Source organism: Brachyhypopomus gauderio, chromosome 20 (assembly GCF_052324685.1).
Source record: "Brachyhypopomus gauderio isolate BG-103 chromosome 20, BGAUD_0.2, whole genome shotgun sequence".
Classification (NCBI taxonomy): Eukaryota; Metazoa; Chordata; class Actinopteri; order Gymnotiformes; family Hypopomidae; genus Brachyhypopomus; species Brachyhypopomus gauderio.
Genome location: NC_135230.1, coordinates 4,420,701 through 4,434,693, shown reverse-complemented (window position 1 = coordinate 4,434,693; position 13,993 = coordinate 4,420,701). Strand labels below are relative to the sequence as shown.

The 13,993-nt window shown below is 39.6% G+C and overlaps 1 protein-coding gene across 1 annotated transcript in view; it reads right to left on the bottom strand.

Moving 5' to 3' along the window:
- Positions 1-5,028: 5,028 nt before the first annotated feature.
- Positions 5,029-13,993, bottom strand: part of LOC143484183 (uncharacterized) — a 33,237-nt gene continuing 24,272 nt past the window's right edge. The window contains exons 3-4 of the mRNA XM_076982801.1: positions 12,659-12,812; positions 5,029-10,193 (exon numbers count right to left, since the gene is read on the bottom strand). Of these exons, the coding sequence (XP_076838916.1) occupies positions 8,586-10,184 (1,599 nt within the window). The 5' untranslated portion in view covers positions 10,185-10,193; positions 12,659-12,812 and the 3' untranslated portion in view covers positions 5,029-8,585. The remainder of the gene's footprint in view (positions 10,194-12,658; positions 12,813-13,993) is intronic.

Here is a 13,993-nt window from a genome sequence, read left to right as displayed (position 1 = left end):
TGAATGGTCAATTTACTGTTTATTGCTGCACTGCATCTTTCTTCAAATGTTCTAATGTATTAAGTAGTTCCGTTGACACCTGCAGCTGCACTGAAAAAGGTCTGGCAGTCGAAAACAGCCACAGATTATCATCATAATTTTTTTTAATCCAGATTAATCTAACAGAAATCTTGAAATCAATCGAGATTAATATGGCTCATTCAGAATATGCGTGCTACCCAAGTAATGACTAAAAGTCAGTCTTTGAGATAGGGTTTCTTAATACTAAGGGTGCATTAGACCAGGGGCTCATCTCCTGTTTCCAAAATGCATCAACAACTTTGATACTTGAAGAAAAAAACATGCTCAATAAAATGTAGGCTACTCGTGTTCAACGGTTTATTCAATTAAACATGAAAATATAACTGTAAGCCTACATACCATAAGAGGGCATATTCAGTCAAACATGAATTTGTAAGCCTACATACTGTACATTAAAAGGGGTTGATAACATGTTTATTCAGCTAAACATAAGATTTGAAATGTAAGCCAACATTTAGTACATTTACCTGTTTTCGGCGGCGGTGACTAGGGCTGAACGATTAATTGCATTTGCGATAATCTCGCGATATTTGAAAACACGATTCTCTAATCGCACAGGCTGCGATTTAAACTGGTCACGTGACTTGGGAGCGAGCCGAGCCGAGGACGAACGGAGCAAACCCGAGCAGGAGGCAGGGAGGTGGAGAAGTGAAGTTAACACAGCGCACTTTAACTTGTTGCACAATGGCTTCAGGCTCGACAGAAGCTGACACAACTGAAAGTCTAATACCAAAGAGGGGCAGCACATCAGTTGTGTGAAATTACTTTGGCTTTTAAAAAGATGCTGTTCAACGTCAGGTACTGTGTAAAACGTGCCTTGCTACTGTCGCTATGACGCGAGGTAACACTACAAACCTTCTTCAGCATTAAAAAAACACCACAAAGCCTTGTATGATATTTGTAAGGCTAAACGACCAACGACCAGTGCTGCATCTTCAAATACCCAAAAGTGTTTCTCTGCGCTTATACAGCTTTAGTATGCGGTGAGCAGCGAAATACCGTAAAATCACGCATATAGGCGCAATAAGATTTAAAGCACGGATGAATCGCGAAAGCGCGCATAGATTGACCGCGGTCCAGCCGACAGGGTTCACTGACCGAACCGTCTGAAAGTGTAACTCCTTATGGATATAATTTGAAGCGGCACGCTGAAATAACTCGGGCAGTAACAGAGTTCATAGTGAAAGACATGATGTCCGTTAATATAGTGAACAAGCCCAGCTTCATGGCTTTGTTAAACACACTGGATATGCGCTACCAAATGCCCTCACGCACAAATTTTAGCCAAGTTGCTATACCTGCAGGGTTGCCAACTCTCACGCATTGAGCGTCTTAGACTAAAAAGTTACTAGTTCGCTCTGGCGCCAACCACAGGCGATCAATCGATCGCGATATAATAATAATACTTAAATTTAGTCTATTTTACACCCCCCCCAACAACAAATTACGTTCGCCACCCCCTCCAGTTTCAAGTCTCACTCCAAGCGATCTTGAAAAGTTGGCAACCCTGTATCTGAGCTGTATTTTTAAAAATGCCGAAATAGAGTTTCCTGAAAACAGTGGAAAAAAATTGCGATTTTAAATTGCAATCGCAATTTATAGATAAAAAATTGCAATTAGATTATTTTCCAAAATCGTTCAGCCTTAGCGGTGACTCTTCCCCTGGGCTGCATCAGTGCTTGACCCAGCATCAGCAGCATTAGCAAACGGGTGCTTTGCGTTTAAATGGTACTTCAGACTGGTAAAACTCCTACAATAAACTAATTCCACGTTGCATGAGGTGCAAACAACTTTAGTCTTGTCAATGTCTCCATTAGGAAGCTTCTTAAAAATGAATTTTCCATGAAGTAAACCTGGCGGCTTCATGGCTGCATCCATGTAAGCACATGTGCGATTTGTTTTGGGTTAGTCTTTGTAATTCACAGGTTTGAAAACTCGTTCTCGCATCAAACGCCGTTGACGCCGATAACAGCCCACCACTAATAATAATATAATTCCAAATATAGCCGCAAGCGGCGATTGGCGGGTTCACACAAAAAAGGCAAAAAAGCCCAAAAGGTCTTTTAGACTAACAAATTGGCCTCTTGGCCTCAATAGGCAAAAAGAAGCCCATTAGGTCCTTTATACCCAAAAGTGAATAGAAGCTGTTTGAGTGGAAAAAATGCACAAATAAATCAATGTGACAAAACATTCAATTCAACTGAGGCACTAAAGGCCCAAAAGGATCACAATAATGTGTACTGGGAAATTGAGTCAGATCAAAAAGCTAAACCACATGCTGAGATCAGCTTTGTGTGTGTTTGTGTGGTATTTCATGTGAGCAATAGTTTTCAGTCAGTTCTGGAATATGGCCACTAGATGGAGGCCAAGTACTACCATACTGATATCTCATTAATCTCAGTAATGAAATAGGACATTTTGGTGAAATAAAAGGTTCATTTCTGGTCAGGCAGTGCACTTTTTGTTATGAGATGTAATTGCAAAGTTATAGACCTCATTGATCTGAATCATACAAGCCCCATTACTTGTCTGTATTCTGCATAACAACATTCCTGCATGAGTTTTTATGATTTCTTAGGTTTTTGGGTACTGTAGCGCCCCCGACAGGCCAATTTAAACCAACCTTGGCATACCTCAGAAGGACCTCAGGCTATAAAAGGCTGTCAAATTGGGAGTAGATTGCATACATGGTTTATGAGTTATAGCAATATAGGTCATTTATGGCATGGCCAGAAGGATATAATGGAAAAATGGACCTGCCTGAATATTTAAAAATCCAACATTTTTTAAAAAAATTTTTACCTCCAGAGTCTACAGATTATGCTCATATCATTTTTTCCATAATTGCATCAAATTCCTAGGACTAATTCCAAAAGAGCTATTTTCAAACAATTGATGAATGTGACAAAAGTATGCATTTTTTAATAGGACTTGTAATTGCAAAGTTGTCAGGTCTACTGCAAGGAATAAAAAGAAACAAGTTGCATGTTCCTAAGTGAAAATTTGGAGGAGTTATGCATGATTTTCACAAATAGCGCCACCTAGTGGCCAAATGTTTTAAAACTGCACAGCATGACACATAGTCCTGGGATATGCACAGTGGTGAGGTTTCATGTTGTTTGGCCAATGGTAAGTCTGTCAAATGGCCAATTAATTCAAATAAAAATTAATTGGCTCATGGCGGCCATGTTTTTTGAGTGATGATGTCATCATTGTGTGTCTTGATATCACTTGGGCCCCTGATGATGCCTGTAAAGTTTTGGCTTGATGTGACTTATGGTTTCTGAGATACAGTTTTTCCCATGTTATAGCGCCCCCTATTGGACAATCGTGGCCAGCTTTGACGTATGACCTCGTAGTCATGTGCCCTAACAACGGTTAAAATTTTATGAAGATCCGTCAAAGCGTTGCTGAGATATGGCTGTTTAAGTAAATTTGACCATGCCTTGGAGCTATTGATTGACATGTGACAACCAGACTGTATGCAAATCTCAAAATGTTTTTAAGCAACGTTGATAATGAGATTCTCCTGAATATTTTGACACCAAGGTTGTGGTGATCCGATGAAAAACCAGGGACTAGTACAAAAAAGTAGGTTTTGCATATTATGCAAATTAGCAAAAAATCTAAGTAGGCGGAGCTTAATGGTTCTTGAGGCTTTTTTGTTTGTCTGAAGCCAAGGAATGCACCTGAAGTGGAATTTTGTTTCTAGGCCATACGGTTTGGAAGATATGGACCAAAACGCAAAATGGTGCGCTATAGCGCCACCATCAGGCCAATGTGGGTCTCTGTGCTTTGGCACGGTCTCGCAAAGAGACTACACCATTCTGCCAAGTTTGGTGTCTCTGGGCCTTACGGTCTAGGCTGCAGTATGCGTTTTATGCGGAGAAAAATAATAATAAGAAGAAAATATAGCCGCAAGCGGCAATTGGCGGGTTCACACACGAATAGGCCTCTTGGCCTCAATAGGCAGAGGCCCAAAAGGTCCTTTAGACCCTAAATGTGAAAAGAAGCTGTTTGAGTGGAAAAAAATGCACAAATAAATTAATGTGCAAAAAAAGGTTCAATTGGGGCACTAAAGGCCCAAAAGGATCAAAATAATGTGTATTGGGAAATTGAGTCAGATCACAGAACTAAATCACATGCTGAGATCAGCTTTGTGTGTGTTTGTGTGGTATTTCATGTGAGCAATAGTTTTCAGTCAGTTTCGGTGTTTGGCCACTAGATGGAGCCCAAGTACTACCATACTGATATCTCATTAATGTCAGTAATGAAATAGGATATTTTGGTGAATTAAAAGGTTCGTTTCTGGTCAGGCAGTGCACTTTTTGTTATAAGATGTAATTGCAATGTTATAGAACTTATTGATCTGGATCATACAAGACCAATTAATTGTCTGTATTCTGCATAACAAGATTGCAGCATGAGTTTTTATGTCTTCTTAGGTTTTTGGGTACTGTAGCGCCCCCGACAGGCCAATTTGAACCAAGCTTGGCATACCTCACAAGGACTTCAGGATATAAAAGCCATTCAAATTGGGAGTTGATTGCATACATGGTTTATGAGTTATAGCAATATAGGTCATAAATGGCATGGCCACAATGATATAATGGGTAAATGGACCAATCAGAAAAATAAAAATCCAAAATTTTTTTAATCACTTTTTACCTACAGAGTCTACTGATTATGCTTATAGCAATTTTTCCATAATTGGATCAAATTCCTATGACTAGTTTGTAAATAGCTATTTTCAAACAATTGATAATTGTGACAAAAGTATGCATTTTTTAATAGGACTTGTAATTGCAAAGTTGTCAGGTCTACTGCAAGGAATAAAAAGAAACAAGTTGCATGTTCCTAAGTGAAAATTTGGAGGAGTTATGCATGATTTTCACAAATAGCGCCACCTAGTGGCCAATAGTTTCAAAACTGCACAGCATGACACAAAGTCCTGAGATGTGCACAGTGGTGAGGTTTCATGTTGTTTGGCCAATGGTAAGTCTGTCAAATGGCCAATTATTTCAAATAAAAATTAATTGGCTCATGGCGGCCATGTTTTTTGAGTAATGATGTCATCATTGTGTGTCTTGATATCACTTGGGCCCCTGATGATGCCTGTAAAGTTTTGGCTTGATGTGACTAATGGTTTCTGAGAAACAGTTTTTCCCATGTTATAGCGCCCCCTATTGGACAATCGTGGCCAGCTTTGACCTGTGACCTCGGAGTCATGTGCCCTAACAACTTTTTAAATTTTATGAAGATCGGTCAAAGCGTTGCTGAGATATGGCTGTTTAAGTAAATTTGGCCACGCCTCGGAGCTATTGATTGACATGTGACAGCCAGACTATATGCAAATCTCAAAATGTTTTTAAGCAACTTTGATAATGAGATTCTCCTAAATATTTTGACACCAAGGTTGTGGTGATCCGATAAAAAACCAGGGACTAGTATAAAAAAGTAGGTTTTGCATATTATGCAAATTAGCAAAAAATCTAAGTAGGCGGAGCTTAATGGTTCTTGAGGCTTTTTTGTTTGGCTTGAGCCAAGGAATCCATCAGAAGTGGAATTTTGTTTCTAGGCCCTACGGTTTGGGAGATATGGACCAAAACGCAAAATGGTGCGCTATAGCACCACCATCAGGCCAATGTGGGTCTCTGTGCTTTAGCACGGTCTCGCAAAGAGACTACACCATCCTGCCAAGTTTGGTCTCCCTGGGCCTTACGGTCTAGGCTGCAGTATGCGTTTTATCAGTAGAAAAATAATAATAAGAAAGAAAGAAAGAAAGAAAAAACCCGACAATAACAATAGGTTTCCCACACTGTGTGTGTGAACCCTAAAAACCCGACAATTACAATAGGTTTCCCACACTACGTGTGTGAACCCTAATAACTAGGGCTGCATCTATGTGAACAATATAGGAAGGCCTATATTGTGTCTATACATGATTGGGCCTGTATATTACAGACAGAGAGAGGTTGAGGGTGCCAGAGACTATGCTTTGTTAATTCACTCCTTGCACACCTTGCACGCCTAACATGACTGCCCGTGTATTCAAAGTATGAATGTAGTCTGCAAAGCCTGGCATTACATGACTGACATGACTGGCATGACTGACATAACTGATATGACTGAAATGACATCACTGGCATGATGAACAAAAGTAATATGACTGATATGACTGACATAACTGGAATGAGTGACATGACTGGCATGACTGTAATGACATGACTGATATGACTGACATGACTTATGTCTGACATGACTGGACTGACATGACTGATATGACTGGACTGAAATGACTGACATGACTGGACTGACATGACTGTTATGACTGGACAGATATGCATACAAACTATACATACATTTAGGTAGAAGTGTGTGTGTGTGTGTGTGTGTGTGTGTGTGTGTGTGTGTGTGTGGTAGTGTATGTACTGAAACTATGACAACATATACTAATACATACATACATAAGTATACATAGAAACTATACATACATATAGGTATAAAGGTGTGTGTGTCTGTGTGTTTGTGTGAGAGAGAGAGACAAAAAAGAAGCCAAATATCAGTTTGTATGAGCATGTGTTAGTCACTGAGATATGGGTGGGTATGGCTAGGGAAGTGTCATTGTGAATGCTATAGGAAGGCCTGCTTGTGCCTGTATGTGTGTGTGCCTGGTTAATAGACACAGAGAGATCTAGGTAGCCAGAGCAATGTTTACTTAGGGTACAGAGATGGGAGGGGGAATGTGGGTGAGAGTGTGAGAGAGACTGAGAGTGTGAGTTTCAGCTTGCGTGCGTGTGAGAAGGAGAAGGTGACAGAGGGACTTTACATGCATTCTTATGCATTGTATATAATACTGCACTGTAGAGCCATACGATAACCGATTTAGATGAAACTTGACAAATTTGTTCAGGATGGGATTCTGAATGGGCTTGTGCATTTTGGTCAGAATTGGGTAAAATATGAAAGAGCTTTAAGAATATGAATATTATATGTATCGATGCTGTCCATTAAAAAAATATTTAGCAGGTATAAGTGTCCTCAAATTCAAAATCTTTGGATTGTTTTTTGATTTCACACTCTGTAGAGTATTATAAGACTTTGCTTGACATGATAGTATGAAAATCCTAGGAGGAGTATGAAAAATGATGATTTCAAACTATTATTAACTGTAAATAAACTGTGCATTTTTTAATAGGACATGTAATGGGAAAGTTGTTCGCACTACTGCAAGGAATCAAAAGAGTCCAATTGCATGTTCCCAAGTGGAATTATGTAGGGGATACACTTGCTTTTTTTGCAATAGCGCCCCCCAGTGGCCAATCGACACCCGGCTGGATTATGTCATAGGGGGCGTGCACTTGTCCACACCCAAGAGGTTTCGTGCAGATCGACCAATGGTAAGCCTGTCAAACGCGTGCCGATCACTGATTGGCCGATTACGTCAGCCATTTTGGAAGTATGGCATGTTTGCTTTAGGACCTGGTTTCCAGAGGCCCATAGATGATGTCTGTCAAGTTTCATGTGGATCGGCCAATCTGAGTGCATGGGGCAAATTTTTGCATGTTATAGCGCCCCCTAGCAGGTGAGGTATGGCAACCACTGCGAGCTGCCCCAGACCCTCACACGGAAGCTGTCTGTGAAGTGCCATCTCATTACATGCAAGTTTTCTTAAGTTAGAGTTCCATATGTGCAAAATTTACTATTGAATTTACGCCCCCTCATTTGATTGGCTTATACTGACTAGGTAGTGAAGAAATTAGCATTTTTGTTGGATACATTTTAAAGTTCAGACTCTTCTGAACGTTTTGATACCACATATGTGCACGTATGTGAAAAATCCAGGGACTAGTTCGCGCTCAAAGATGTGTGTGATTTTGCACATTATGCAAATTAACTCGAAATCTAAGTGGGCGGAGCTTAATGGTTGTATATTAATTGTCCTATTGGATTTAGTCAAGGAATGCATAGGAACTGGAATTTTGGTTCTAGGACCTACGGTGTAGGAGATATGGACAAAAAGTCAATATGGTCTGCTATAGCGCCACCATCAGGCCAATTTGGGGTCCCTGTATGGGAATCTGGTCCTTGGAGGTAACTGAACCTTTTTGCCAAGATTGGGTTTTCTAGGCATTACGGTCTAGGCTGCACGATGCATTTTATGTCAAAAAATGGGCAAAAGAATAAGAAAAATAAGAAAAATACCAGCAATTACAATAGGGTTCCCACACTATGTGTGTGTGAACCCTAAAAAGAAAGAAAAATCCGAGCAATTACAATAGGTTTCCCACACTATGTGTGTGAACCCTAATTAGTATCCATCACGTATGAAGTTTGTGAAAAACACAATTGACAATTTCATGCATCAGAAACCTACAGACAGTGTAGACACAAACCATGGCTGATTTTATATCAGTTACTTTGTTGATAGCTAGTGAGTACATTCATCTTAAACACTCCAATGAGTGCTGTTCCATCGACTCTGAGCAGTGATACAGATTCTCTCATGTGTGAATGTGCTGGTGACTTCGGAGATTACGCCGAGTACGAAAACTCTTCCCACACTCTGAACAGTGATAGGGCTTCTCTCCTGTGTGAATCCGCTGATGTTGGCGGAGATTACATCGATCAGAAAAAGTCATTGCACACTCTGAACAGTAATATGGCTTCTCTCCTGTGTGAATACGTTGATGCAGTCGGAGATGACTCTGACTTCTAAAACTCTTGCCACACTCTGAGCAGTGATACGGCTTCTCTCCTGTGTGAATTCGCTGGTGTTTTCGGAGATTACCCTGATAACTAAAACTTTTGCCACACTCTGAGCAGTGATACGGCTTCTCTCCTGTGTGAATTCGCTGGTGATTTCGGAGAGAACTCTTAAAACTAAAACTCTTGCCACACTCTGAGCAGTGATAGGGCTTCTCTCCTGTGTGAATGTGCTGGTGTATTTGGAGAGAACTATGAGAACTAAAACTCTTCCCACATTCTGAGCAGTGATACGGCTTAATTCCTGTGTGAATGCGCTGGTGCTTTTGTAAAGTACTCCGTCTACTAAAACTCTTCCTACACTCTGAGCAGTGATACGGCTTCTCTCCTGTGTGAATACGCTGGTGTATTTGGAGATTATTCTGAGAACTATAGCTTTTCCCACAATCTGAGCAGTGATATGGGTTCACTCCTGTGTGAATACGCTGGTGTATTTTGAGATAACTCTGACAACTATAGCTTTTCCCACAATCTGAGCAGTGATATGGGTTCACTTCTGTGTGTATGCGCTGGTGTATTTTGAGATAACTCTGACAACTATAACTTTTCCCACAATCTGAGCAGTGATATGGGTTCACTCTTGTGTGTATGCGCTGGTGTACTTGGAAATACCGCAGAGAACTATAATTTTTCCCACACTCTGAGCAGTGATAGGGCTTCTCTCCTTTGTGAATGCGCTGGTGCTGGTGGAGATGACTCTGACTTCTAAAACTCTTGCCACACTCTGAGCAGTGATACGGCTTCTCTCCTGTGTGAATTCGCTGGTGTTTTCGGAGATTACCCTGATAACTAAAACTTTTGCCACACTCTGAGCAGTGATACGGCTTCTCTCCTGTGTGAATTCGCTGGTGATTTCGGAGAGAACTCTTAAAACTAAAACTCTTGCCACACTCTGAGCAGTGATACGGCTTCTCTCCTGTGTGAATGCGCTGGTGCTGGTGGAGAGTACCCTGTTGAGTAAAAGTCTTACCACACTCTGAGCAGTGATACAGCTTCTCTCCTGTGTGAATGTGCTGGTGTATTTGGAGATAACTATGAGAACTAAAACTCTTCCCACATTCTGAGCAGCGATACGGCTTAATTCCTGTGTGAATGCGCTTGTGTTTTTGTAAAATACTCCGTGTACTAAAACTCTTGCCACACTCTGAGCAGTGATAGGGCTTCTCTCCTTTGTGAATGCGCTGGTGCTGGTGGAGATTACTCTGTTGAGTAAAACTCTTCCCACACTCTGAGCAGCCATACAGCTTCTCTCCTGTGTGATTGTGCTGGTGTTTCTGGAGATCCCTCTGCTTAATAAAACTCTCTCCACAATCTGAGTGATGTCCCTCCTTTTCCATGTATTTTTCCTTAAATAAAGAGACATTACAAAACAGGGTGAGATACAAATACGCAGAACTACTGGAAACAATATTCATATTAAGGTTAAATCAAATATTTAACAAACAAAAATGTGGCTTGTTTTACATATTAATTTTGTACTTTTTCAATTGTGCTTATATATGCAAACTGATGATGAACACGGACAGCTTCTCTGGGTCAAATGCCCCAAACTCACATCTTCCGATTGGTATTTCACCAGTGAAGAATACAGAGTGAAATCAGGTGTGTCGGTGTGGGTGCAGGGTACATGCAGAAATACTGAAGTTCATTTCAATACCTTCTTAAAAACCTTCCTGAAATATTTTAAGAGATACTGTAGACACTGTTTCTGGCTTGAAACCTACAGTGTTATTCACAAGAGTTGTTGCACAGCGTAAAGGTTTTGAAATCATCTTCAGACATAGATCATAGCCACACTGTAAAACATTACAGCCACATTATGTTATGTGAACTCACTTCTTCTTTTCAGTTCCAATTGCCATGGTAAGTTTAGGATATTCAACTCAAGTTCCTTCGTCTTAAATAAAAATAACTTAAAATACCACGTTGTCTTAACTTCCAGTGAGTTTTTTAGAATTGCCCAAGTTTATTTAACTTATGTTTGCAAGTTATTGGTTAAAAAAAGGAAAGTGGGAAGATTGGAATATGCAGAGATGTAGGCACCATTTTAGAATTTAGAAAATATTGGAATACTTTTCACAACTTTAAAACCATGGGAGCATTGGGCTAACCACTTTTTTACAGCGGCATAGCAATTAATATTAACAAGGAGCGACAAAACATCAACTATAGGGAAGTACTTTCAGCGGCGGAGGGACACGCCTGACTCCGGATGGCAATCTGAATACAGCGTGATTCACCAAGTGGAGTTTGGCAAGCTGGAGTAGCATTTACAACGGAACCACACAGCAGCGACAGCAGATGGGTTTTCATTGTTCAAAACCTGCAAAATTGCTTTTTTTAAACATATGTCGTGCATTGTAACACTCTATTTATCTGTTGGTGTCTTTAGACTTTTACTCTTAAATTATTAAACTATCGTGGCGTTGCCACTGGTGTATAGGGGTGGAGCATGGAGTACGCTACCTCCCATGAGCACTTGCAGCAGTAGGGAGTATGCTAAAAGAGTAAATGTTTGGTTAAATGTGATAGATTATGTTATTATGTGGTTTGTTTTGGTCATACGTGTTTGTTCCGTACAGTCACTTGTGTTTATTTTAGCAGTGTTAGGCTCACTGTGTTCATGTCATGTTGGAAGAGTGATGATCTAGTTTGAGCAGCGTATGTAAAAGAACAACAAAAATGTTGTTCTGTGTGACCCTCTCCTTACTGTCTAAAAAGGAGTTAATAAAGAATTGAAGTGAACATACAAAATCTGTCACATTTTCCCTTTTTTTTTAAATAAAAGATGTACCAACAGTCAAGGTGAAAGCTTAAGTAACATTAAGTAACAAGAATGTTAGAAATAACTTAAAAACATAAGCATGTTTAACTTAAAATAATAAGTTATGTGAATATTGCTGAAGTTTTAATAACTTGAAAGTATGTGTTAAACCAGTCAGGAATGCAAGTTTATTTAACTAAATGGATCATTTTTACAGTAAGTTGTTTTAATTCAGTGCATCAAGTTGAAACAATGAATAATCAGTATTTGAACAACTTGTTTAACTTAACATTTTGAGTTGTAACAAAGGTTTCCTTCAAGTTGAGTTTACTCAGCTTTTTAAGGCAGCAGGGGAACTTATGTTGGTGAGTTTTACCAACTAGAAATGTTTTACAGTGCACCAACCTTCATAAGCAACATTATAAATGTGTTCAGCCTGCAATGTGTTAATTGTCACCAGCAGAACAGATTCACTAACATACAGGTTTCAAAAAAGAGTTTCAAAGTTGAATATGAAGAGAGAGGGAAAGAAAATAAAAACATTCATGCTTTTTGCAGCCAGGTTGTTTAGGTAAATTCCTGTTGTTTAAACACTAACATTACTTAAAAGATTGAATCAGCAAAATAAAGTCAGTTTGGACTTTCTCAGTTTTTCTCCTGAGGAAGTCAAATATGATGCCAAGATCTTTTGTGTATCTACGAAAAATTAATTTAAAATTAGTTAAATTAAGATAAAAAATGTAATTGCATGAATAGAAAAGGAAATACAAACATTTAAATACAGTACAACGGATGCATTCAAATTAAAGTTCACAAGAACTACTGTGCCGACTGTGAATTAGGCCTACTATTAAAGTAAGATTGAACATTTAAATTCAAATGGTGGCCTGTTGCCCCTGACAACAGTACAGAAACGGTATTAAAATGTGTTTGTACCAATGTACCAGAGCTGTAGCACTTGTATGAGTGTTGAGCACGTGCTGGTTGCCATCTCTCTCAAAGACACTTCTGAATGTGTTAATGGATAATATTACAAAACAAACTTACTTCGTCTGGTCTCTCAGTTCTCTCTGGTAGGGCCCAAAGTGTGTAACAAACTGTCTGGCTGGATCTCTGACCCCCACAGGAACAAAGGTGTCTGGGATGATGAGAGCTGGACTGTGAACCTCACACTTATGAAGAAAGATCTGCACTCCTCAGACTGGAAGAACAACAGAAACAAGAACTCATGACCAGAGACCTCATTTTAAAATACAACAGGAATTTATGACTGCTAAACCTTTTACACTTGGAAACTACAATAAAAATATGTTTATACTGTTATAAAAAAATATTACTATACTGTAAATGTGATGTTAAATTACTTTTGCAAAAATATACATCATTATAAAGAGAACAACAACGTTCCAAGAATTTGGACAAAAATGTGTGTTTTATCCAAATAGATTTAGGGCAGAACATTGTAGAAGAGAATGAGATGGATATTTCTGCTTTGTTCCACCTTTAATGAGGAATAGAGTTACACCCAGTGGCGGCCTCTGACAAATATCTCAGGGGGGGCAATTGTTGTGACGACAGAATTACGACGACAGAATGGCACTTCTCTTAATGAAACAATTGAGTTGTTCTGAGTTGAAGGAACGCTGGCAGTGTTGAGCAGATTATTTTCCCTACCGTTACGTCTGACATAAGTACGTAAGCGCGAGCCCTCCCGGAACCCATAGACAATGCATTGCAGCGCCTACACTTTAGAAAAAAAAACATTTAACATGAGAGTCTATGAGAGCAGTCGGGGCGATTTTCAGTTAGACTCAAATCGCCCCAAAAGGGGCGGTACTACAGGGAATGCACCTCAACACTGATTGGACAATGGCATTCAGAGGCAAGAGACGCTGTCCAGAGAGATACCCCTCGCTGCAGAAGCAAAAGTCCAGGGGGTGGAGCTGGATCTAGATCCAACTCCTCCCACCGTGGTGTTTTCATTGGTCTGAAGTACTTTCACTACACACGAGGAGTTGTATCATATCAGCCATTCAAATCACTGTTGCCGTCCTAAATTGCTATTCTTATTTACTCACTTGCCGTTCATTTGTGAACAATCACGAATGTGAAAGTTCATAATAAACCAGTTTTCATCTCGCTAATGCTAGTACCTGGTTTCCTTTGGTGATTACACTAAATTGAACTGTTTCTGTTTGCACGAACAATCACTGTTAAGTTTATCTAATCTAGGTGTCTAAACTAAGTAAGTGACGGTAAAAACTGATGTTAGAAGACGAGCGGTTAGCTAAACAGAATACAGATGTATTCAATACTTATGTATGTTGTGTTCTTCATATTGGACATACACTGTTAAATTAATTAGTGTTTGCTGTAGTTACT